Genomic DNA, 27,516 nt, shown 5'->3' on the forward strand with positions numbered 1-27,516 from the left:
AGCCGGGAAGAACTATTGGATATAAAAGCAGCGTCAACTTACCAACATTACGACCAGGAATACGACTTTCACGAAGCAGGTCCTCTCGTCGGACCCAGGACAATGGATCTAATCCCAGCAGCTGACCGAAAACAACGGCAACGGTGGAAGGGGCAGACGGAGTGGTCTTCTGGTCAGGCTTTGTAAACGGGCACATCGCTCACCGCTCCCAAGTGTACTACTCGCCAATGTCCAGTCTCTTGATAACAAGGTAGACGAAATTCGAGCAAGGGTTGCCTTCCAGAAAGACATCAGAGATTGTAACATTCTCTGTTTCACAGAAACATGGCTCTATTTGGATATGTTGTCGGAATCGGTCCAGCCACCGGGCTTCTCCATGCATCGCGCCAACATAAATAAACACCTCTCTGGGAAGAGGAAGGAAGAATGTGTATGCTTTATGACAACTCATGGTGTGATCATAACAACACACATGAGATAAAGTCCTAATGCTCACCCGACCAAGAATTCCTTACAATCAAATGCCGGCCATTCTACCTACCAAGAGAATTCTCGTCAGTTATAGTCAGAGCTGTGTACATCCCCCCTCATGCGAACACCAAGATGGCCCTCAAGGAACTTCACTGGACTCTATGTCAACTGGAAACTATATACCCGGAGGCTGCATTTATTGTAGCAGGGGATTTTAACAAAGCAAATTTGAGATCAATGTTACCTAAATTTTTATCAGCATATTGATTGCACTCTCGACACTGCTACTCAAACTTTCACGATGCATACAAAGCCCTCCCCCGCCCTCCCTTCAGCAAATATGACCACGACAACATCTTGCGCATCCCGGCTTATAGGCAGTAACTCGAACAGGATGTACCAGTGACGAGAACCATTCAATGCTGGTCTGACCAATCGGAAGCCATGCTCCAAGATCATTTTGATCACGTGGACTGGAAAATGTTCCAGTCAGCCTCAGAGAACGACATTGATCTATACGCTGACTCTGTGAGTGAGTTTAAAAATAAGTGTATTGGCGATGTCGTACCCATTGGGACTATTAAAATCTACCCTAACCAAAAACCGTGGATGGATGGCGGCATTCGAGATAAACTGAAAGCGCGATCCACCGCATTTAACCATGGAAAGAGGTCTGGTGATGTGAATGAATATAAACAGTGCAGTTATTCCCTCCGCAAAGAAATCAAACAAGTGAAATGCAGGTACAGGGACAAGGTGGAGTTGCAATTCAACGGCTCAGACACAAGACGTATGTTTATTTTCAAAATATATATATCTCACCTTTATTTAACCAGGTAAGCAAATATCATTTACAATTGAGACCTGGCCAAGATAAAGCAAAGCAGTTTGACACGTACAACAACACAGAGTTACACATGGAGTAAAACAAACATACAGTCAATAATGCAGTAGAAAAATGTATGTGGCAGGGTCTACAGGAAACACAGACTACAAAAAAAACAGCCACGTCTCGGATACCAACGTCATGCTTCCAGACAAACTAAACACCTTCTTTGTCCGCTTTGAGGATAGTACAGTGCCACCGTCATGGCTCGCTAACAAAGACTGCGCCCTCCCCCCTCTCCTTCTCAGTGGCTGACGTGAGTAAAACATTTAAACTTGTTAACCCCAGCAAAGCTACTGGCCCAGACGGCATCCCTAGCCGCGTCATCAGAGCATGCGCAGAGCAGCTGGCTGGTGTGTTTACGGACACATTAAATCGCTCCCTGTCCCAGTCTGTTGTCTCCACATGCTTCAAGATGGCTACTATTGTTCCTGTACCCAAGAAGGCAAAGATAATGAAATGACTACCGCCCGTAGCACTCACTTCTGTCATCATGAAGTGCTTTGAGAGGCTAGTCAAGGATCATATCACCGCCACCTTACCGGCCTCCCTAGACCCACTTCAGTTTGCATACCGCCCCAACAGGTCCAGAGATGACGACATTGCACTGCACACTGCCCTATCCCATCTGGACAAAAAGATTACTTATGTAAGAATGCTGCTCATTGACTACAGCTCAGCATTCAACACCATAGTACCCTCCAAGCTCATCATCAAGCCTCAGGCCCTGGGTCTCAACCCCTCCCTGTGCAACTGGGTCCTGGACTTTCTGACGGGCCACCCCCAGGTGGTGAAGGTAGGGAACAACATCTCCACTTCACTGACCCTCAACACAAGGGTGTGTGCTCAGCCCTCTCCTGTACTCCCTTTTCATCCACGACTGCATGGCCATGAACACCTCCAACTCAATCATCAAGTTTGCAGACGACACAACAGTAGTGGGCGTGATCCCCAACAACGACGAGACAGCCTACATGGAGGAGGTGAGGGCACTTGGAGTGTGGTGTCAGGAAAACAACCTCTCACTCAACGTCAACAAAACATAGGAGATGATCGTGGACTTCAGGAAACAGCAGAGGGAGCACCCCCATCCACATCGAAGGGTCAGCAGTGCAGAAGGTGGAAAGTTTTAAGTTCCATGGTGTACACATCACAGACAAACTGAAATGGTCCACCCACACAGACAGTGTGGTGAAGAAGATGCAACAGCGCCTCTTCAACCTCAGGAGGCTGAAGAAATTTGGCTTGTCACCCAAAACCCTGACAAACTTTTACAGATGAACAATCGTGAGAACCCAAAACCCTGACAAACTTTTACAGATGAACAATCGTGAGAATCCTGTTGGGCTGTATCACAGCCTGGTATGGCAACTGCAAGGCTCTCCAGAGGGTGGTGCGGTCTGCACAACGCATCACCGGAGGCAAACTACCTGCCCTCCAGGACACCTACAGCACCCGATGTCACAGGTAGGCCAAAAAGATCATCAAGGACAACAATCACAGAGCCACTGCCTGTTCACACTGCTATCATCCAGAAGGCGAGGTCAGTACAGGTGCATCAAAGCTGGGACCGAGAGATTGAGAAACAGCTTCTATCTCAAGGCCATTAGTCTGTTAACAGCAATCACTAACTCAGAGAGGCTGCTGCCCACATTGAGACCCAATCACTGGACACTTTAATGAATGGATCACTAGTCACTTTAAACAATGCCACTCTAAGTAATGCCACTTTAATAATGTCTACATATTTTACATTACTCATATCACATGTATTTACTGTATTGAGAACCAATCACAGGACACATTGATAAATGGATCCCTAGTCACTTTAAACAATGCCACTTTAATAATGTTTGCATGTCTTACATTACTCATATCACATGTATATACTGCATTTTATACCATCTACTGGACCTTGCCTATGCCGCTCGGCCATCGCTCATACATATATTTATATGTACATTTTCTCATTCACCCCTTCAGATTTTTGTGTATTAGGTAGTTGTTGTGAATTGTTATATTATTTGTTAGATTTTACTGCACTGTTGGAACTAGAAGCACAAGCATTTCACTACGCTTGCATTAACATCTGCTAACCATGTGTATATGACCAAGAACATTTGATTTGATTTGAAGTTCTTGTGTACATTACCTGAGCTCATACAACTCGTTTTTGAGTTAAAAAAGCATAATGTATGGATTATTTTGACTGTAACATATACTCAGATGAAACTTATTGTGCTATATATATCATAGACTACTTTGTGTCAAAGTTTAACAAGGACATTTGTTTTGAAACCATTTCAAATTTTTAAATAGTGTCAGGATTTTATGTGATCAACCCCGGGATATGGCGTATCTCGTTGGCCCTGGGGTCATCCTGATAACATTTTCAGCCGACAACTCTCCTCTCAGGTGGGGATGAAGACCAGGACAAAATCCCATTCTTTGGCTGGAATGTAACAACAACAACCTCATTAGGGCCCTCTTTCTCATCACTGGATTGTTCCACATCAGTTGTCTCTTGGTCTGGAACATATTCTGTGTTGTCTTCAGCTTCTGACACTTCCTCCGCTAATGCATCTTCACTGTCATTTTTGCTGGCCTCTTTCTTCCTCACCAGTGTCATGATCAAAGATATGATCAAGAGCCTCACATACAGGATATTGTTTGGTCATTGTGCTGCCACAGAATGAATTGTGAGCAAGGCCTCAAAAAAGCTTTATATACCAGAGCTGTGAGAAAAGTTCTATATATTATTGAAAAAAAATTTGCGATTGTTTGTGAGAATGCCAACAGGTATAGTTCCCATGGGGGAAAGATTCTATTGGGGGTTGCCATGGAAGACAAGAAGGGGAGTGAGGTGTGTGTGTGTGTGTGTTCAAACACACATGCATGTGGGGTCTGGGGTAGGAAATGTGTCCATCTGATGAATGGGAATGTGCCTGAACTCAATTTTATACACAAATTGTAGTCTCACCCAGACATTTCTAATGACCGGTCATTTTTGACCGGGAACACCACTGGTGTACAAAAGTTAAATAAAACACCCAAAATGTCATGAAAATCATCCAAATGTATTTTGTGTGTTCAGATGCCCTGTGTGGACAAAGTCATGGAAATGTATGACAATCAGATTAAAGTAACTACATTTTTCAGAGAACTTGTAAATCGGTCCAATTTGACCGGTACACCGGTCAAAGGGTTAATAGCCTGTTTTAATGTGGAATGTTAGAATCAATTGACAGTGACAGAATCACACATTGCTTCCCAAGCAAAGTCATTTTTTAAAATCTCTTATGTCTTAAAGACAATCCAAAGATGTCCAATATTCATCAGAGTCACGTCTTTCCCCGCCATTTTAAAGCTTGATTCTTGAGGACTAAAGCGTCTAGTGGTTAGAGTGTTGGGCTAGTAATCGGAAGGTTGCAAGTTCAAATCCCCGAGCTGACAAGGTATAAATCTGTCGTTCTGCCCCTGAACAGGCAGTTAACCCACTGTTCCTAGGCCGTCATTGAAAATAAGAATTTGTTCTTAACTGACTTGCCTAGTTAAATAAAGGTAAAATAAAAATAAATAAATAGATCAATTATATCAGGGGTGGGGGCCAAAAAAAAACAGAACTCATCATGAGGGGCTGCAGTGGGTCTGTGTCCCCCGATCTAATTTACTACAATTCTACACATTTTGCCATAGGGTGGAGGCAAATGTTTGCAGCTTTTTGTATGATAACTGATGATCAAAGGGCCCCACCCCGGGCGGTAATTTGACCATGCTTACTACAAGTTTAGATACCTGGCCGGGAGACTCATTTATCAATCTATCTAAAAATGCGTCGCTGACATGGGCTAATTGAGTGACTGTTGATGCACAACCACATTTCGAAATTGCACCTTTTGTATTGTATTATATATACACACACACACACACACACACACACACACACACACACACACACACACACACACACACACTACTGTTCAAAAGTTTGGGGTCACTTAGAACTGTCCTTGTTTTTGAAAGAAAAGTACATTTGTTTGTCCATTAAAATAACATCAAATTGATCAGAAATACAGTGTAGACATTGTTAATGTTGCAAATGTAGCTAGAAACGGCAGATTTTTTATGGAATATCTACATAGGCATACAGAGGCCCATTATCAGAAACCATCACTCCTGTGTTCCAATGGCACGTTGTGTTAGATAATCCAAGTTTATCATTTTAAAAGGCTAATTGATTATTAGAAAACCCTTTTGCAATTATGTTAGCATAGCTGAAAAATAAGCAATAAAACTGGCCTTCTTTAGACTAGTTGAGTATCTGGAGAATCAGCATTTGTGGGTTCGATTACAGGCTCAAAATGGCCTGAAACAAAGATCTTTCTTCAGTCTATTCTTGTTCTAAGAAATGAAGTCTATTCAATGCAAGAAATTGCAAAGAAACTGAAGATCTGGTACCATGCCGTGTTACTACTCCCTTCACAGAACAGACTGGCTCTAACCAGAATAGAAAGAGGAGTGGGAGGCCCCGGTGCACAACTGAGCAAGAGGACAAGTACATTAGAGTGTCTAGTTTGAGAAACAGATGCCTCACATGTCCTCAAATGGCAGCTTTATTAAATAGTACCTGCAAAACACCAGTCTCAACGTCAACAGGGAAGAGGCAACTCCGGGATGCTGGCCTTCTAAGCAGAGTTGCAAAGAAAAATTAATATCTCAGAATGGGCAAAAGAACACAGACACTGGACAGAAGAAGATTGGAAAAAAGTGTTATGGACAGACAAATCTAAGTTTGAGGGGTTCTGATCACAAAGAAGAACTTTCGTGAGACACAGAAAAAAATAAAGATACTGGAGGAGTGCTTGACGCCATCTGTCAAGCATGGTGGAGGCAATGTGATGGTCTGGGGGTGCTTTGGTTGTGGTAAAGTGGGATATTTGTGCAGGGTAAAAGGGATCTTGAAGATGGTAGGCTGTGGACTGCACTTAATTGGAGCCAATTTCCTACTACAGCAGACAAACCAAAGCACAGCTTCAAACTATGCAATAACTATTTATGCAAGCAGTCAGCTGTTATTCTGTCTATAATGGAGTGGCCAGCACAGTCAACGGATCTCAACCCTATTGAGCTGTTGTGGGAGCAGCTTGACCGTATGGTACGTAAGAAGTGCCCATCAAGCCAATCCAACTTGTGAGAGGTGCTTCAGGAGCATGGGGTGAAATCTCTTCAGATTACAAATTGACAAGAATGCCAAAGGTCTGTCTGCAAGGCTGTAATTGATGCAAATGGAGGATTCTTTGGCAAAAGCTAAAGTTTGAAGGACACTTATTATTTCAATTAAAAATCCTTATTTATAACCTTGTCAGCGTCTTGACTATATTTCCTATTCATTTTGCAACTCATTACATGTGTTTTCATGGAACAAAGGACATTTATAAGTGACCCCAAACTTTTGAGCAGTAGTATATATATGTATGAACTCAGTCTGGGTCTCATCTTACTGTTGAGAGTTAGAATAATATATATATAGAGAGAGTTGAAGTCGGAAGTTTACATACAAGTTTACATACAATTTAAGGTGGAGTCATTAAAACTCCACAAATTTCTTGTTAAACTATAGTTTTGACAACTTCCCACAGTAAGTTGGGTGAATATTGGCCCATTCCTCCTGACAGAGCTGGTGTAACTGAGTCAGGTTTGTAGGCCTCCTTGCTCGCACACGCTTTTTCAGTTCTGCCCACAAATTTCCTATGGGATTGAGGTCAGGGCTTTGTAATGGCCAGTCCAATACCTTGACTTTGTTGTCCTTAGGCCATTTTGCCACAACTTTGGAAGTATGCTTGGGGTCATTGTTCATTTGAAAGACCCATTTGCTACTAAGCTTGAACTTTCTGACTGATATCTTGAGATGTTACTTCAATATATACACATCATTTTCCTACCTCATGATGCCATCTGTTTTGTGAAGTATACCAGTCTCTCCTGCAGCAAAGCACCCCCACAACATGAGGGGGTTCTTTGGCTTGCAAGCCTCCCCTTTTTTCCTCCAAACATGACCAAACGGTTATATTTCTGTTTCATCAGACCAGAGGACATTTCTCCAAAAAGTACAATCTTTGTCCCCATGTGCAGTTGCAAACCGTAGACTGGCTTTTTTATGGCTGTTTTGGAGCAGTGACTTATTCCTTGCTGAGCGGCATTTCAGGTTATGTCGATATAGGACTCGTTTTACTGTGGATATAGAAACGTTTGTACCTGTTTCCTCCAGCATCTGCACAGGGTCCTTTGCTGTTGTTCTGGGATTGATTTGCACTTTTTGCACCAAAGTACATTCATCTTTAGCAGCCAGAACGTGTCTCCATCCTGAGCAGTATGACAGCTGTGTTGTCCCATGCAAGTGTTTACACTTGCGTACTATTGTTTGTACATATGAACATGGTACCTTCAGGTGTTTGGAAATTGCTCCCAAGGATGAACCAGACTTGTGGAGGTCTACAGTCGTTTTTAGGTCTTGGCTGATTTATTTGGATTTTCCTTTGATGTCAAGGAAAGAGGCAATGCGTTTGAAGGTAGGCCTTGAAATACATCCACAGGTACACCACCATTTGACTCAAATGATATCAATTAGCCTATCAGAAGCTTCTAAAGCCGTGACATAATTTTCTGTAATTTCCCAAGCTGTTTAAAGGCACAGTCAACTTAGTGGATGTAAACCTCTGACCCACTGGAATTGTGATACAGTGAATTATAAGTGAAATAATCTGTCTTCAAACAATTGTTGGAAAAATTACTTGTGTCATGTACAAAGTAGATGTCCTAACCGACTTGCCATAACTATAGTTTGTTAGCAAGAAATTTGTGGAGTGGTTGAAAAACAAATTTTAATGACTCCAACCTAAGTGTATGTAAAATTCTGATAAATATAAATATATAAATAATATATACTCTACCGGTCAAAAGTTTTAGAACACCTACTCATTCATTTTTGTAGAATAATAGTGAAGACCACAAAACCATGAAATAACACAGTGGGAATCATGCAGTAACCAAAATAGTGTTAAACAAATCAACATGTATTTTATATTTTATATTCTTCAAAGTAGCCACCATTTGCCTTGATGATAGATTTGGGGGTGAAATACATAAGATGGCCCTATTTGGTCTTAACACACCAGGCTCTTCACTGACACTGAGATATTTAAAGACTGCTTGGTGACTGAAGAAACTGGCTGACAAAATGTATGGATAGTAGACTATAATTGAATCTGTTAAACAGGTAGGCCTACCATTAATTTTTTTAATTGGAAGAAATATGCTCCAACACAAAGCCCTCTTGTTGTTGGTAGCCTAAAGCCAACTTAAAATGCTAACTCTTTCAATGAATTAAGCCTTCTCAAATTTGCCTACTTTCAGCACCCATGCGCTGTCCATCTCCACAGCTGCTGCTTCATAGTTACTCGAATATGGCTAATTGTGAGGTTTATAACTCTGATTAATAGCTTAATTTTGGACAACGAAACATATTGTTTCATTAAAATCAATTATAGCAGTAGCAAGTTTACCTCTGGTCCTCCTTCTCATCTTCGCCCTCTCCCTCGCAAATTGAACAGGACATCAGTAGGTCTAGTCCGCACTCATAGATATTACATTTGTTTTAATAAATAAAAAAGTTTTTTCGGAAGAAGCCTTTGACTCGCCTCCTGAGGTGCCACCTTAGGCAGCACAAAAGGTTTACATCAGCAAGAGCAGTGCAGGCCAGGATGACTGTGTAATGCAGTGTAGCCTAGTTTTATATACACCATCCCAGCCACGCAAAAATTCTGTAAGGAAGTACCTTTTCTTAAAATAGAACTTTGCCCTGCGCTTCTCTGAGCATGCTCTTCATAAAGCCTAGGCCTATAGCCTATAGTATAGGCTTTGGATCATTTTACTGAGACCAGACTAGGTGCACTTGATATTGTGCGGCCAGCAGAAAATCAGGGATGAGTGGCATCATTGGGCACACATCAAGATACAGTCGTGGCCAAAAGTTTTGAGAATGACACAAATATTAATTTTCACAGTCTGCTGCCTCAGTTTGTATGATGGCAATTTGCATATACGAAGACTGATCAGATGAATTGCAAATTAACTGAATCCCCAAAAAACATGTCCACTGCATTTAAGCCCTGCCACAAAAGGACCAGCTGACATCATGTCAGTAATTCTCTCGTTAACACAGGTGTGAGTGTTGATGAGGACAAGGCTGGAGATCACTCTGTCATGCTGATTGAGTTCGAATAACAGACTGGAAGCTTCAAAATGAGGGTGGTGCTTGGAATCATTGTTCTTCCTCTGTCAACCATGCTTACCTGCAAGGAAACGCGTGCTGTCATCATTGCTTTGCACAAAAAGGGCTTCACAGGCAAGGATATTGCTGCCAGTAAGATTGCACCTAAATGAACCATTTATCGGATCATCAAGGAGAGCGGTTCAATTGTTGTGAAGAAGGCTTCAGGGCGTCCAAGAAAGTCCAGCCTGTGCCAGGACCGTCTCCTAAAGTTGATTCAGCTGCGGGATCGGGGCACCACCAGTACAGAGCTTGCTCAGGAATGGCAGCAGGCAGGTGTGAGTGCATCTGCACGCACAGTGAGGCAAATACTTTTGGAGGATGGCTTGGTGTCATGAAGGGCAGCAAAGAAGCCACTTCTCTCCAGGAGAAACATCAGGGACAGACTGATATTCTGCAAAAGGTACAGGGATTGGACTGCTGAGGACTGGGGTAAAGTAATTTTCTCTGATGAATCCCTTTTCCGATTGTTTGGGGCATCCGGAAAAAGCTTGTCCAGAGAAGACTAGGTGAGCACTACCATCAGTCCTGTGTCATGCCAACAGTAAAGCATCCTGAGACCATTCCTGTGTGGGGTTGCTTCTCAGCCAAGGGAGTGGGCTCACTCACAATTTTGCCTAAGAACACAGCCATGAATAAAGAATGGTACCAACACGTCCTCCGAGAGCAACTTCTCCCAACCATCCAGGAACAGTTTGGTGACGAACAATGCCTTTTCCAGCATGATGGAGCACCTTGCCATAAGGCAAAAGGGATAACTAAGTGGCTCGGGGAACAAAACATCGATATTTTGGGTCCATGGCCAGGAATCTCCCCAGACCTTAATCCCATTGAGAACTTGTGGTCAATCCTCAAGAGGCGGGTGGACAAACAAAAACCCACAAATTCTGACAAACTCCAAGCATTGATTATGCAATAATGGGCTGCCATCAGTCAGGATGTGGCCCAGAAGTTAATTGACAGAATGCTAGTTCGGATTGCAGAGGTTTTGAAAAAGAAGGTTCACACTGCAAATATTGACTCTTTGCATCAACTTAATGTACTTGTCAATAAAAGCCTTTGACACTTATGAAATGCTTGTAATTATACTTCAGTATTCCATAGTAACATCTGTCAAAAAATATCTAAAGAAACTGAGGCAGCAGAGTTTGTGAAAATTTATATTTGTGTCATTCTCAAAACTTTTGGCCACGACTGTACTATAATAAGCAACTAATTCTCAAACCCTGAGCAATATGACATTTAATCAATTGCAAATTACCTCCCCTGGACTAAAGAAAAAAAAAAAGCCTCCTTCTGACTGAAATTGAAAAAGCATGACCCTCCCCCATTTTCCCCTGGGTAACAATTATGTACATTTCTACCGCTCCCTAAGTTATGAAGCTCTGACCTCAGACATATGTGACCGACCGGCTCAATTCAGACTTGTGTAGCAAAATTTGAAATGGAGTTTTTACATTGGATAAAAGTAGAGACTCAGAGCTAGAACATGATATATCATACACTACAGTTGAGAAACAATGGGAAAGTAATACTGCTTTGTAAATTGATAAACTTGTAACCCCACTTTTGAGAAAATGGCCCTTGAATGTTTTGGTACAACTACTGGAGAGCTCTACTTTGTCTACACCCACTCAGCATCGTTCACACCCTATTAAGCCTTAGCCCTACCTATCTGAGGCCATGTGCTAAACAACCAAAGATTTCAAGACTTAAGCTGGTTTATACTACATCTATCGACATGTCTGTAGACAGTTGTCGCAGTGACATCATGAACATTGTATTGTCATCCTACATCAAACTTGTCGATGTCGTTATGAAAAAGTGTAAACACAAAAACAACAAGCTGCATGACATCAGCAGCCTGGTCGTCCAAAATAGCATAACTGGTGTATTTTAACACCAATAAACCCATCTGTTCAAAAGTGAATTTAGTATATGTCAATCAGGCGAACCAGGCAGCGAAAAGCAAATTTCAAATAATGACCATATCATATAGCTGACAACGTCTTAACTGTATTCATTATAGTATGCTGTTTTCAATGTGACGAAATTAAAGCAGGACATTCTACCGGAGAATTTTAGTGTGTGTTTTTTCTGTGTATTCTTTTTTCGACACCCTCTGCATATTTGTAATCAAACGCCAGAATTGATCCATCTCCTTAGCTATCATACTCTGCTTCCACCAGGCATTCCGCAGACTTCAAAACTCGGTCATCCAGAGAGTGGAGAGCATTAGAAACACATTTGCAGTTCTTTGTGTTATCTTTCAAAAAAGCTGTGTTCTGAGTGGGGAGGGGAAAACAGAACATTTGCTGTTATTTGCAGAAAGATTTTGATCCCTCTTTCTATTGGTCTATTAACTAATTTACCACATTGTAATCTCACCAGGCAGGCCAAAACTCCATCCCACCAGGACAAGCTGAAATTTCAGGCAGTCTTTTCAAACTGCTCTTACACTAAAACAGGGTTCCCCAGGTGGCAGGTTGTTTTCTGAGCATGTTGGACATAAAGGACAGTAAAAAGAAAATCAGTTCCAAGTGTATACAAATGTAAGCAAGGTTTGAAATTATTATGTTTTAGTCAAACATCTATTTGGGCTTCTTGCGGTCAAATTGCAGTCTATTAATTATTTGTTATTATGTTCCGGCCCCCCGACCACGGCCCCCCGACCATCTGCTCCAGAAAAAGTTGGCCTGTGGCTGAATCTAGTTGATGATCCATGCACTCATAATTTTCACAATTTCACAGTGTTATTCCAACCACATAGTGTGGAAATATATATAAAACACAGTTTTGCAGTCTATGAATTATTTGTAATTATGTTCCGGCTCCCCGACCACGGCCCCCCGACCATCCGCTCCAGAAAAAGTCGGCCCGTGGCTGAATCTAGTTGATGATCCATACACTCATAATTTTCACAATATTATTCCAACCTCATAGTGTGGAAATATATATAAAACACAGTAAAATCAGGTTTTTGACTACTCTGGGCTGCTCTCTTTCAAAATGACTTCAGTCCGGTTCCTACTGAGAGCACGCCCCTTATCCTCATAATTCGGACTGAGGTACCCTATGCGAAGCCGAGTGCAGGCTCCTGCCCTTGACAGATTATCCGGTGTGGATGTTTGAGTACGATAATGAGATCAAAACACAGCCACGCTAAGCTGGGAAATAGAGGGAGGGAGAAAGTGAGAGAGGGTGGCGAGAGAGGAGGAGAACAGAAGGAGAAGAGGGAGAAAGCGATAGCTGCGATAAATTGCAGAAGCAGAACCACTTGAGCATAAAATTAGATTTCACAAATGTGTTGTTACCTGACAGGCCTGTGACGAAGGAGATATCACAACATTATAAGGTTGCAAGAGTATTACTATTGGTTAGAGTGTTAGGCCAGTAACTTAAAGGTTGTTGTTTCGAATACCCGAGCCGACATTGTGAAAAATCTGTCGATGTGCCCTTGAGCGAGGCACTTAACCCTGCGCCATACTACTATGGCTGACCCAGTAAAGCAACACAATTCACTGCACCTATCCGGTGTATATGACAACCTATTTAATTTTTTTTAATCAAATAAATATGGATGTCTCTCAGCTTTGATAGAGTTAGATGTATATTCAATATAGACTGTGTCAAAAAAAGGCAGTCTAACTGAATTAAAACCCCTTTTCTCATTATGGACTTAAAGATTATATGGGGCTAAATTAAATTTATACGATGATATAAGATGCTTTGTAAAACTGTCCCTCATTACAAAGCATTCATTTGAGTGCCCTTGCAGAATCAGGGTATAGACAGTGAAGACAGTGAGAAGTTAAACAAGATTTCATCTCATGAGTGAAAATCTGTCCTTTTATGGTCATTCCAATCCAAAGACCTACGCCTTTCAGTATCCATTTCATGACAGTCTTCCACTTCAATAAGAGTAATGTAATGACCCAACCTAGCCAATCAGAACTGTGTCTGTGGCCCTCAACCATAGTCTAGTCAACTGGTATCATATGGTCAAGTAATTGTTTTAAGACTAACCAATGATATGCATTTCCACATTTTGTGGAGGTGGTTCGGGGAATTGAAGTTGTGTGCTGAGTAATCTTTTTTCTTTTTTTTTGATCTGAAGTATTGTGTTATATAGATCCCAGAGCTAATACATAGACTTTGGCTCAGTGGGTTAACTTGGTCTTTAAATAGAAACCAAGAGTTTGATATAAGGTCCGTTACATTGACAACTTGTGCAGATTACTATACAAATGTAGAACAACTCTAATTCCAACAGATGGATAGATGTGAGCAGGAACATTTGTTTGTTAGGGTATTAGTGGTTCTGAGGGGTAGTTAATGCATCATTAAACCATTCAAACATTACTGAGTGAGATCGAGTGCTTGCATTTGGATGATGAATGGGTGCAGTTGACAAAAACAGAATAGCGACTGTGCAATCAATTTAAAAATTAACTCTCATTTGGATATGAAAATCAAATGTGCAATGTGCATTTGTGGGTATGTTTTATAAAATGTAAGCTTTCTGAAGTCTCAAAGTCTTTCATCTTTCTAAACAGCACTTGAGTTGCACTTTTTTCCCCCTCAGATCCCATCACTGCCACCAAATGTGTTACATGTCATTAAAGAGGAACATATTACAGCTCAAATGTGTTCTATTTTCCAAACCTACAGTGTTTTACAGGTGCTTTGTGATGGTCATTGTTTGCTTGCCTCTTTTCTCTCATTGTATCGCTAAGTGCTTTCACAGATCCAGGGAGCAGGGAAGCTTTTCACAGACAGATTGGGAAATCCTACCAGAGAAAAAAAAGTACAAAGGAGCTCCAGTCAGAAATTCAGTGGGCGAGCATACCTTTATCCAAGAGCAAAATGATATTGTGTCATTGTTTAGGCCTTGGCATGGTTCTGTCTGGCAGTATGGTGAATGTGAACAAGCACAATGTGTGGTAGGCTATATTGGAAGGAGGGTTTATAAAGAAACCAGTACAATGTGGACCTGCTATTTCTTCTCCCAATTTTACTCCTAGCTGATTTTTTGCTCTAGCCAAACTACTAATTAGATCTACCGTAACAACAAACATATTTAAGACCACAGACGTGTTATTTATGTGATACACAGAGAATTAAGATGAGAATTCATCTGAATGTTCCCATCTATTATTCATTGTGATTTGGTAAAAATCAGACATACTCAAATGGAATCCTTAGGACTAGGGTCAATACATTCTGGGAAATGTCAATAAATTCTGGGAAATCCTGGTTAAATGGACATAGATTCCGATGTCCATTTAATTCCTAATTCCTTCCTGATTCTGAGAGTCCCAGATCCAGCATTTTGGGAAAACTAGGGAATAAATTGAACTTTCCCAGAATGACACAGACTTACAGCTGAAGTCAGACGACATTTTTCAACCACTCCACACATTTCTTGTTAACAAACTATAGTGTTGGCAAGTCGGTTACTTTGTGCATGACAGAAGTAATTTTTCCAACAATTGTTTACAGACAGATTATTTCACTTATAATTCACTGTATCACAATTCTAGTGGGTCAGAAGTTTACATCCACTAACTTGACTGTGCCTTTAAATAGCTTGGAAATTTTCAGAAAATTATGTCATGCTTTAGAGGCTTCTGATAGGCTAATTGACTTAATTTGAGTCAATGGGTGGTGTACCTGTGGATGTATTTCAAGGCCTACCTTCAAACTCAGTGTCTCTTTGCTTGACATCATGGGAAAATCTAAATAAATCAGCCAAGACCTCAGAAAAAAATTTAGACCTCCACAAGTCTATTTCATCCTTGGGAGCAATTTCCAAATGCCTGAAGGTACCACGTTCATCTGTACAAACAATAGTACGCAAGTATAAACACCATGGGACCACACAGCTGTCATACCGCTCAGGAAGGAGAAGCGTTCTGTCTCCTAGAGATTAAGTACTTTGGTGCGAAAAGTGCAAATCAATCCCAGAACAACAGCAAAGGAGCTTGGGAAGATGCTGGAGGAAACGGGTACAAAAGTATCTATATCCACAGTAAAACAAGTCCTATATTGATATAACCTGAAAGGCCTCTCAGCAAGGAAGAAGCCACTGCTCCAAACCCGTCATAAAAAAGCCAGACTACGGTTTGCAACTGCACATAGGGACAAAGATCGTACTTTTTTGGAGAAACGTCCTCTGGTCTGATGATCAAAAATAGAACTGTTTGGCCATAATGATAATTTTTCATTGAAAAACACCAATTAGAGAATATCTCGAAACTTAAACATGAGTGTGCATGTATCAAAATAAAGCTCCAAAAACTTGGCTCCGATCGATACACCTTCCCTTCAATACTTCAGTGTTTTGCCTGGAGACAGAATCAGCACCTGTGGCCGACTGATACCCCCCAACAAGCCATTGCAAGTGGTCAACGGAATCACAGACCTCTGCTGCTACAGTGCCTTCAGAAAGTATTCACACCCCTTGATGTTTCCCACATGTTGTTGCGATACAAAGTGGGATAAAAAAATATGTATTATTGGAAAATGAACCACTAATATATCTTAATTAGAGAAGTTTTCAACACCCTGGGTCAATTCATGTTAGAATTAATGTCAGTGATTACAGCTGTCTTTCTGGGTAAGTCTCTAAGACCACACCTGTATTGTACAATATTGCCCATTATTCTTAAAAAAACAATTCAAGCTCTGTCAAGTTAGTTGCTGATCATTGCTAGAAAGCCATTTTCAAGTCTTGCAATACATTTTCAGGCTGATTTAAGTTAAAACTATAACTAGGCCACTCAGGAACATTCTTGGTAAGCAACTCCCGTGTATATTTGGCCTTTTATGTAATTGTCCTGCTGAAAAGTATGAATTTGTCTGTTGAAAAGCAGACTGAACCAAGTTTTGCTCTAGGATTTGGCCTATGCTTAGCTCTATTCCGTTTCTTTTCATTATAAAAAAATCCATAGTCCTTGCCCATAACATGATGCAGCCACCACCATGCTGAGTAAATACAATGTAGTTTATCCATCTTCAGTTACCTCCTATCACAGCCATTCAACTCTAAAACTCTTTTAAAATCACCATTGGTGAAATCCCTGAGCGGTTTCCTTCCTCTCTGGCAACTGAGTTAGGACAGGCACCTGTATCTTTGTAGTGACTGTGTCTATTGATACACCATCCAAAGTGTAATTAATAACTTTATCATGCTCAAAGGGATATTCAATGTCTTTTTTTTTTTACCCCATCTACCAATAGGTGCCCTGGTCTTTGTGGTTGAATATGTGCTTGCAATTCACTGTTCAACCGAGGGACTTGTATGTGTGTGGTACAGAGATGGGGTAGTAATTTAGGAATCATGTTAAACATCATTATTGCACACAGAGTGAGTCCATGCAACATATTGTTAAGCACACTTTTACTTCTGAACTTATTTCGGCTATAATAGAAGGGTTGAATACTTATTGACTCAAGACAATTCAGCGTTGAATTTGTAATTAAGTTGTAAACATTTTGAAAAACAATATTCCACTTGGACATAATGGGGTATTGCGTGTAAACCAGTGACACAAAATCTTCATTTAATCCATTTTAAATTCAGGCGGTAACAAAACAAATTGGAAAAAGTTAAGGGGTATGAATACTGTATTTGCAATGGAAACGGAAGAAGCCAAGCCCATTACGCTACTACAATGTCCATATTAGGACAGCCTCAGAGTCACATAACTTTGAGGCTGTCCTCATATGGGCACCATACACTATTTATGACTGTGAAACCCCCTTTGATTCGAAGGGGATGTGATTACTACATTAAGTAATTGCTGGAGTATATACTAATTTGACTTTTAAGAGGATAAAATGTGCATTGCTCAGAAGCACTTTAACAAATTTAATAAACAGGGAGACCTGCTCCTTGGGAAGAAATCCGGGGAAATTTGCATCATTCTTTTTCACAATCCTGCCAGAAGCACAATGCCTAGGCTTTAATGGGTTAGGAATTTCCAGACACATCAAATAATGAGGAATAAGCAGCTCAGTTTTGATACCACAATATCCACACTAATAAACAAAGGGGTATATTATTATTGAACGATAGTTACACAGAAAATGAGCACTCCCGGTTAGGCAATGTAATGCAATTTATGACTGAGGGTAAACACAAACTGAGATGCAACTTTAGATTTGGGATTTGTTCTTGTGATCCTCAGATTAACATGTTTACTTACTGTTCTTAGTCTGCCTCACAAAGGACCTTAATTCATCTCTTGGGTTGTAGCCTGGCACCTAATTGCAGGTCCCTAAGTTAATCATTTGTCTCTCGTGCAAATGTAGGTAAATCAGCTGCATTTAAAAGCTACAATAGTTCACTCGAAATAAAATAAATGAACAGCTGTGAGAAAAAGCACAAGCCTAAACTATGACCTTATAAAAAAAAGGTTTGACGTAATATAAGCCTATAGTACGTGTCCTGACTGCCTTCGTGAGGCTTATGTGTACAATACTATAAAATTCAGTAAAACAAACACAAGGTCAGATCCTAAAAAAAACATTTCACACCACACCACTGCATCAATAACAGCAAACACAGTGTCACGCCCTGACCTTAGTTATCTTTGTTTTCTTTATTATTCTGGTTAGGTCAGGATGTGACGAGGGTGGTATGTGTGTTTTTGTCTTGTCTAGGTTTTTTTTTTGTATATCTATGGGGTTTTGGTTTGTCTAGGTATATGTAGGTCTATGGTGGCCTAAGTTGGTTCCCTATCAGAGATAGCTGTTTATTGTTGTCTCTGATTGGGGATCCTATTTAGGTTGCCATTTCCCACTTTCGTTTTTGTGAGTTAATGTTTGTGTGCCTGTCAGCACGCGTATCTTATAGCGTCATGGTCGTTTTGTTTAGTGTTCTTCGTGTAAATAAAGAATGTATTCTTATCACGCGACGCCTTGGTCTCCTCCTCCTGTCAGGAACGTGACACACACACAGGTCCATTCTAGATATGTGTCCACTTTTACTTCAAAGGCAAAACACTGTAACACTGTTGATGTGGTTTATGTATCATTCTGACACCTGTTGTGGTGAGGGAAAACATAATAACATTGTTGTTATATTCCACTTAAGACTAAAATGGACTTGTATTGTACAATTGACATTTGTGTTTGAATTGTGCATCCAGTTCTTGCCTCTTGTCAGTGCTGCTAAGCATGAAGCAAATCTCTCTGATACTGTCATGTCTACAGTTGAAGTCAGAGGTTTACATACACCTTAGCCAAATACATTTAAACTCAGTTATTCACAATTCCTGACATTTAATCCGAGTAAAAACTGCTTGTCTTAGGTCAGTTTGGATCACCACTATTTTAAGAATGTGAAATGTCAGAATAATAGCAGAGCGAATGATTTCTTTCATCTCGTTGCCAGTCGGTCAGAAGTTTACATACACTCAATTAGTATTTGGTAGCATTCATTGCCTTTAAATTGTTTAACTTGGGTCAAACCTTTTGGGTAGCCTACCACAAGCTTCCCACAATAAGTTGGGTGAATTGTGGCCCATTCCTCCTGACAGAGCTGGTGTAATTGAGTCAGGTTTCTAGGCCTCCTTGCTCACACACACTTTTTCAGTTCTGCCCACAAATCTCCTATAGGATTGAGGTCAGGGCCACTCCAATACCTTGACTTTGTTGTCCTTAAGCCATTTTGCCACAACTTTGGAAGTATGTTTGGATCATTGTCCATTTGGAAGACGCATTTGCGACCAAGCTTTAACTTTCTGACTGATGTCTTGAGATGTTGCTTCAATATATCCACCTCATGATGCCATCTATGTTGTGAAGTGCACCAGTCCCGAATACAGCAAAGCACCCCCACCCCATGCTTCACGGTTGGGATGGTGTTCTTTGGCTTGCAAGCCCCCCCCCCCTTTTTCCTCCAAAAGCTGATCGTATTTAGGTGTACATGAAAACTTGTTATGCTCCTCATATCTAACTGATACAATATGGCATTTATATAATACCAAGGTCCCTAAATATAACAAGCTCAATTTAGTGATAGTAATAGTAATTTAATTCAATATTTTCTATTATACCTGAGTAGTCTAGTACCTACTCCAAGTTATCTGATCCACCTGTGTTTTAATGTGAACTTAAAGTGAACCAATGGAGAAGAGAAGAAACTGAGCTTCTGTTCTGATGGAGCCATTTTCTGATGGAGCCAGTCTCCTTTCCACTCTCCTCACTCTCTCCCATTACTGCAGCAGACTTCAAAGCTGCTGTTGGTATTCACAGCGTTCCCTGAAATGGAGTGGGGCTTTCTCTCTGTTTACAGAGCAAATCTAATGCCGGCTCTAATGTACACAATCTAGTCCACTGCCAGTGTTTAGTGCAAAACCCCTTAAGAATTTTGGCAGTAGTTTCAGACAACTGTGTTCCAGACCAGTTGGCCTTGAGCTAATGTGACTGTCTCCTTTTTCTCAGGGGGGATTTTTGAGCAAACAGAGGGACCGGTGCCGCTCGTCAGCCCAGAGGAGCTTGCCTTTAAATTTGCAGTGAACAACATCAACAGAAACAGGACTTTATTGCCCAACACGACGTTAACGTACGACATACAGAGGATTAATATCTACGACAGTTTTGAAGCGTCGAGAAAAGGTGAGTGACATGCACTTTGTTTGCCCAGGGATTGTGGCCAATGGCCACGCAGTGGAAAGGATGGAAGCAAGGCCATTGGATGACAGCAGACCATAACAAACCAACCTAAAGGTTTATTGCAAGTATTTCTGGCAAGTGGTTTCATTAGTCTAACTCATAGTACTTGGCTGTTATAGATTTAATAGTGTTTTTTTGTTTGATGTTATTTCATTAACTGCACTCTGAAACCAGGATTTATTCTAGTAGACGTATAAGTCTACAACAATTTTTCTTTGTGGTGACAAAACCATTATCCATATAGATTTTTGATAATTCACTAAATACATTATTCTGCTCACTTGTTGAACGTCGTGATATGGTGTCTTTCCGAGAGTTAATTCTCCCTCTGTTCTTGCCATTCTAGCCTGTGACCAACTGTCTTTAGGTGTAGTGGCAATATTTGGGCCGTCACATAGCTCGTCCTCAAACGCCGTCCAGTCCATCTGCAATGCGTTGGAAGTGCCACACATCCAGGTGCGATGGAAACATCACCCTATGGACAACAGGGACACATTTTACGCCAACCTGTACCCCGATTACTCTTCTCTCAGTTACGGCATCTTAGATTTGGTGCAGTTCCTCAAGTGGAAAACAGCCACGGTCGTATACGATGACAGTACAGGTATGATGTTTTCTAACCATTGGGATTGGGGGGGGAGGGGGGGGGTAAGCTGATCTGAGCTTAAGTCCAATCATAGCGATACAAAGTTGCCTAGCGTTTGTAATACTCTACAGTATATACTTTTGAATTGTGATAATTTTGTCTGGGAAATGTTACATGTGTAACATCCACCAAACTACTAAATTACACTTCACAAGAAGCAAAATATTCATTTTGTTAAATGTTTTTGATATGTGTGTGTTGACAGTTGAATGATGTTGTGCGTGGCTGTTAGCTTTCTGATGTTTGTTTCCTAAAGGTCTTATTAGACTACAGGAACTGATAATGGCCCCCTCCAGGTATAACATCAGGCTAAAGATTCGCCAGCTCCCTCTTGACGGAGAGGACACCAGGCCTCTCCTCAAGGAGATGAAGAGAGGACGGGAGTTTCGCATTATCTTCGACTGCAGCCACGAAATGGCTGCACAGATCCTTAAACAGGTGAGAGCCTCACTGGCACTGTTCAAAGCTGACAATTTAACTGATCGAAGCTATAGACAATATCAAATTCATATTCTGCATTGACATATAGTTGAAGTCGGAAGTTTACATACCTTAGCCAAATACATTAAAACTCAGTTTCACAATTCCTGACTTTTAATCCTAGTAAACATTCCCTGTTTTAGGTCAGTTAGGATCACCACTTTATTTAAAAAATGTGAAATGGCAGAATAATAGCAGAGAGAATGATTTACTTAAGCTTTTATTTCTTTCATCACATTCCCAGTGGGTCAGAAGTTTACATACAGTCAATTAGAATTTGGTAGCATTGCCTTTAAATTGTTTAACTTGGGTCAAACGTTTCGGGTAGGCTTCCACAAGCTTCCCACAATAAGTTTGGTGAATTCCTCCTGACAGAGCTGGTGTAACTGAGTCAGGTTTGTAGGCCTCCTTGCGTGCACACGCTTTTTCAGTTCTGCCCACAAATTTCCTATGGGATTGAGGCCAGGGCTTTGTGATGGCCAGTCCAATACCTTGACTTTGTTGTCCTTAAGCCATTTTCCACAACTTTGGAAGTATGCTTGGGGTCCATGCTTGTCCATTTGGAAGACCCATTTGCAACCAAGCTTCCTGACTGATGTCTTGAGATGTTGCTTCAATATATCCACATAATTCTCATGATGCCATCTATTTTGTGAAGTGCACAAAAAGCACCCCCACAACATGATGCTGCCACCCCCGTGCTTCACGGTTGGGATGGTGTTCTTTGACTTGCAAGCCTCCCCCTTTTTCCTCCATACATTACGATGGTCATTATGGCCAAACAGTTCTATTTCTGTTTCATCAGACCAGTGGACGTTTCTCCAAAAAGTATGATCTTTGCCCCCATGTGAAGTTGCAAACCGTAGTCTGGCTTTTTTATGGCGGGTTTGGAGCAGTGGCTTCTACCTTGCTGAGCGGCCTTTCAGTTTATGTCGATATCGGACTCGTTTTACTGTGGATATAGATATTTTTGTACCTTTTTCCTCCAGCATCTGCACAAGATCCTTTGCTGTTGTTCTGGGATTGATTTGCACTTTTCGCACCAAAGTGCTTCATCTCTAGGAGACAGAACGTGTCTCCTTCCTGAGCGGTATGACAGCTGCGTGGTCCCATGATGTTTATACTTGCGTACTATTGTTTGTACAGATGAACATGGTACCTTCTGGCGTTTGGAAATTGCTCCCAAGGATGAACTAGACTTGTGTAGGTCTACAGTTTTGGCTGATTTATTTAGATTTTCCCATGATGTCAAGCAAAGAGGCACTGAGTTTGAAGGTAGGCCTTGAAATACATCCACAGGTAAACCTCCAATTGACTCAAATGATGTCAATTAGCCTATCAGAAGCTTCTAAAGCCATGACATAATTTTCTGTAATTTTCCAAGCTGTTTAAAGGCACAGTCAACTTAGTGGATGTAAAACTCTGACCCATTGGAATTGTGATACAGTGAATTATAAGTCTTCAAACAATTGTTGTAAAAATGACAAACTTGCCAAAACTATAGTTTGTTAACAAGAAATGTGTGGTTAAAAAACTAGTTTTAATGACTCCAACCTAAGTGTATGTACATTTCCGACGACAACTGTACATTCTGGAATTGGGCTTGTATTATTATAAAGTTGTCTTACAAAAAAATCGTTCTGCTTTGAGCCATTCTGAAGCTTTTTGGAAAACGTTATTGCAACAGTGTCAAAACTGAGTTATGTATATCTGTTTATCAAAGCCAATATTATTTGTGTGTGCTTATTTTGGTTGCCTTGATATTTATTGTCTTTTACACTACATATGAAATGCTGTTATTTGATGTTCTGACTCACACAGCAGGAACACTCTTTATTGATTTTAATATTGTTATTGAAGCACATACTGTGGTTTCTGATAAATTGCTGCTGTTACAGATCAGACCAATAAACTGCAAAATATAAACCATCACAGATGTATCGCTTACAGTATGTGGTGAGGATACAGAATGTAATCCAAATGCATTTTAACATGAGTAGTTCAGTTTAATTTTGATGTTTTGAAATTCAAAAGATTGCTGGCCTTATACGTCATGACTCTTCTGAGGACGAAGAGATGTTCAGCAACTCTAGTTAGGGTAATGGAGGCTTATTTATTTATTTATTTATTTTACCTTTATTTAACCAGGTAGGCAAGTTGAGAACAAGTTCTCATTTACAATTGCGACCTGGCCAAGATAAAGCAAAGCAGTTCGACAGATACAACGACACAGAGTTACACATGGAGTAAAACAAACATACAGTCAATAATACAGTATAAACAAGTCTATATACAATGTGAGCAAATGAGGTGAGAAGGGAGGTAAAGGCAAAAAAGGCCATGGTGGCAAAGTAAATACAATATAGCAAGTAAAACACTGGAATGGTAGTTTTGCAATGGAAGAATGTGCAAAGTAGAAATAAAAATAAATTAAAATTAAATACAGTTGGGAAAGAGGTAGTTGTTTGGGCTAAATTATAGGTGGGCTATGTACAGGTGCAGTAATCTGTGAGCTGCTCTGACAGTTGGTGCTTAAGGCTAGTGAGGGAGATAAGTGTTTCCAGTTTCAGAGATTTTTGTAGTTCGTTCCAGTCATTGGCAGCAGAGAACTGGAAGGAGAGGAGGCCAAAGAAAGAATTGGTTTTGGGGGTGACTAGAGAGATATACCTGCTGGAGCGTGTGCTACAGGTGGGAGATGCTATGGTGACCAGCGAGCTGAGATAAGGGGGGACTTTACCTAGCAGGGTCTTTTAGATGACATGGAGCCAGTGGGTTTGGCGACGAGTATGAAGCGAGGGCCAGCCAACGAGAGCGTACAGGTCGCAATGGTGGGTAGTATATGGGGCTTTGGTGACAAAACGGATTGCACTGTGATAGACTGCATCCAATTTGTTGAGTAGGGTATTGGAGGCTATTTTGTAAATGACATCGCCAAAGTCGAGGATTGGTAGGATGGTCAGTTTTACAAGGGTATGTTTGGCAGCATGAGTGAAGGATGCTTTGTTGCAAAATAGGAAGCCAATTCTAGATTTAACTTTGGATTGGAGATGTTTGATATGGGTCTGGAAGGAGAGTTTACAGTCTAACCAGACACCTAAGTATTTGTAGTTGTCCACGTATTCTAAGTCAGAGCCGTCCAGAGTAGTGATGTTGGACAGGCGGGTAGGTGCAGGTAGCGATCGGTTGAAGAGCATGCATTTAGTTTGACTTGTATTTAAGAGCAATTGGAGGCCACGGAAGGAGAGTTGTATGGCATTGAAGCTTGCCTGGAGGGTTGTTAACACAGTGTCCAAAGAAGGGCCGGAAGTATACAGAATGGTGTCGTCTGCGTAGAGGTGGATCAGAGACTCACCAGCAGCAAGAGCGACCTCATTGATGTATACAGAGAAGAGAGTCGGTCCAAGAATTGAACCCTGTGGCACCCCCATAGAGACTGCCAGAGGTCCGGACAGCAGACCCTCCGATTTGACACACTGAACTCTATCAGAGAAGTAGTTGGTGAACCAGGCGAGGCAATCATTTGAGAAACCAAGGCTGTCGAGTCTGCCGATGAGGATGTGGTGATTGACAGAGTCGAAAGCCTTGGCCAGATCAATGAATACGGCTGCACAGTAATGTTTCTTATCGATGGCGGTTAAGATATCGTTTAGGACCTTGAGCGTGGCTGAGGTGCACCCATGACCAGCTCTGAAACCAGATTGCATAGCAGAGAAGGTATGGTGAGATTCGAAATGGTCGGTAATCTGTTTGTTGACTTGGCTTTCGAAGACCTTAGAAAGGCACGGTAGGATAGATATAGGTCTGTAGCAGTTTGGGTCAAGAGTGTCCCCCCCTTTGAAGAGGGGGATGACCGCAGCTGCTTTCCAATCTTTGGGAATCTCAGACGACACGAAAGAGAGGTTGAACAGGCTAGTAATAGGGGTGGCAACAATTTCGGCAGATAATTTTAGAAAGAAAGGGTCCGGATTGTCTAGCCCGGCTGATTTGTAGGGGTCCAGATTTTTCAGAACATCAGCTGAATGGATTTGGGAGAAGGAGAAATGGGGAAGGCTTGGGCGAGTTGCTGTTGGGGGTGCAGTGCTGTTGACCGGGGTAGGAGTAGCCAGGTGGAAAGAATGGCCAGCCGTAGAAAAATGCTTATTGAAATTCTCAATTATGGTGGATTTATCAGTGGTGACAGTGTTTCCTATCTTCAGTGCAGTGGGCAGCTGGGAGGAGGTGTTCTTATTCTCCATGGACTTTACAGTGTCCCAGAACTTGTTAGTGTTAGTGTTGCAGGAAGCAAATTTCTGCTTGAAAAAGCTAGCCTTATGTCAAATGTATCTTGTATTTATAAACCCTCTTTAAAAATAGAGATGTATAACACTACGTTTGAACTTTATTATGGAGTTTGCTGATAGTCCCTGGCCTCCCCACAATGCCCTGCTTTATACCTGTCTGTCTGCACTCTGCAGCCTGTCTGGTGTTCTCACCTAAACGCAACCTCCCCTCGTCAGTTCATATCCACCCTCCAGGTGTAGAGAAAATACATGGAAAACATGGCAGGACCAGACCTTCTGTCTGGACCTGTCCCAGAGCTATATCCCAGGTGCCTCTTAAAAAGCGACGACCCTTTAGCGACGGTTCCATCCGAGAAGCACTTTTTGTCACTTTTCTTTAAGTGGTTTGGCCACCAGGGGAGAGAGGGACAGATGGAGGCCAATGAAATGAGGTTGATGAGGATGTAGTAGAGTCAGGCGAGGGACCCAAAACACACACATCTTAATGTGACTTTGAAAGTGCAGGTTATATATATATATATTTTAAAAAATCATACACTCTTTATACTCCCAGCCATTTAATGAAAATTTAATTTGGGCGCTATACTTTCCATAGGCTGGCATTCATCCAACAATAATCGAGATCCTTTTTCCCTTCTAACATCTTGTAGTATTGATAGTGTCATAAATTGTATTTGTAGTCAGTAGGTGCGTTAAATGGAGAAGAGACTTCCACTTCCAAAAAGCACAGCAACTTATTTGCATTACCTTGGGTATTCTTCACAACAATTAAACAGGAAATACTGCAGCCATGGGACTGTAGAACATTTGAATGTAGATTGAGTGAAATAAGTGGTGGTCGTGATGGGGGGGATGGTGCAATAGGAGGAACAGATTACTGCTCACTTCCTTGATTGAAGGCCTCCTTTCTCCAGGGAGGGAGTCCCGTGATCAGAGCAATTGCAAACCCTTTAAATGCATGGTGTCGAAAAAGCCCTCAGGCAGCGTGGAATCACAACTTGCTTTTACTTTATTACCCAAGGGTCACATTTCCGCCATAATTTCAACAAAAACAGAGGGGACACACAGCGATGGTCAATACACTCATTAAGACCTGTGGCTTTTCTCCCATTGCTCCTTAACAGCTTCAATGGTGTTCGCCGTTTGTTTGCCATTGTTTGTTTTGACTGTGGATATTGATTGCAAATTACCCCAGCGTGACACAGTGACCTTCTTCATTGTCTTGTCTCTCCAACACCCCCCCCCCCTCCCCTCCCCCTACAGGCCCAGACGATGGGAATGATGACAGAGTACTACCACTACATCTTCACCACTCTGGTAATTTACATTGCTTGCTAATGCAAATTGAGTCACATTTTTCCCCATCTCCCCGCCATTAGATTTTTTTTGATGAATGCTGCTTAATTGCCGATGGGGGTTTGGATCCGGTCCACAATACCAATTTGGTTTGACTAACTGGCAGCGTAATGGAGTCTTCAATAATTTGCCACCTGTAAACACTTCTCTCGCTCTTAAAGGCAACAGAAGTCTTTGAAAAGGTCGCACAAAGGCAACAGATTTGAAGTAGATGATGGAGAATGTTGCTTGAGAGTTTGATAGAGGAAACATATTCATGCAGATAACCTACAATAAATCTTGAGGGAAGGTAGATTACTGATTAGGCCTATTGTGTAATATGTCAGATTATTTTGGACGTTATCCCCCATTGTGAGACATATTGAATGAACACTACCACATCAGT

The 27,516-nt window shown here is 41.3% G+C and overlaps 1 protein-coding gene across 1 annotated transcript in view; it reads left to right on the forward strand.

Moving 5' to 3' along the window:
- Window positions 1-27,516, forward strand: part of LOC112223089 (glutamate receptor ionotropic, kainate 3) — a 115,100-nt gene that overhangs the window by 45,564 nt on the left and 42,020 nt on the right. The window contains exons 2-5 of the mRNA XM_024386045.2: window positions 20,139-20,312; window positions 20,716-20,973; window positions 21,272-21,453; window positions 27,039-27,092. Coding sequence (XP_024241813.1) covers window positions 20,139-20,312; window positions 20,716-20,973; window positions 21,272-21,453; window positions 27,039-27,092 — 668 coding nt within the window. The remainder of the gene's footprint in view (window positions 1-20,138; window positions 20,313-20,715; window positions 20,974-21,271; window positions 21,454-27,038; window positions 27,093-27,516) is intronic.

Source organism: Oncorhynchus tshawytscha, linkage group LG23 (assembly GCF_018296145.1).
Source record: "Oncorhynchus tshawytscha isolate Ot180627B linkage group LG23, Otsh_v2.0, whole genome shotgun sequence".
Lineage (NCBI taxonomy): Eukaryota > Metazoa > Chordata > Actinopteri > Salmoniformes > Salmonidae > Oncorhynchus > Oncorhynchus tshawytscha.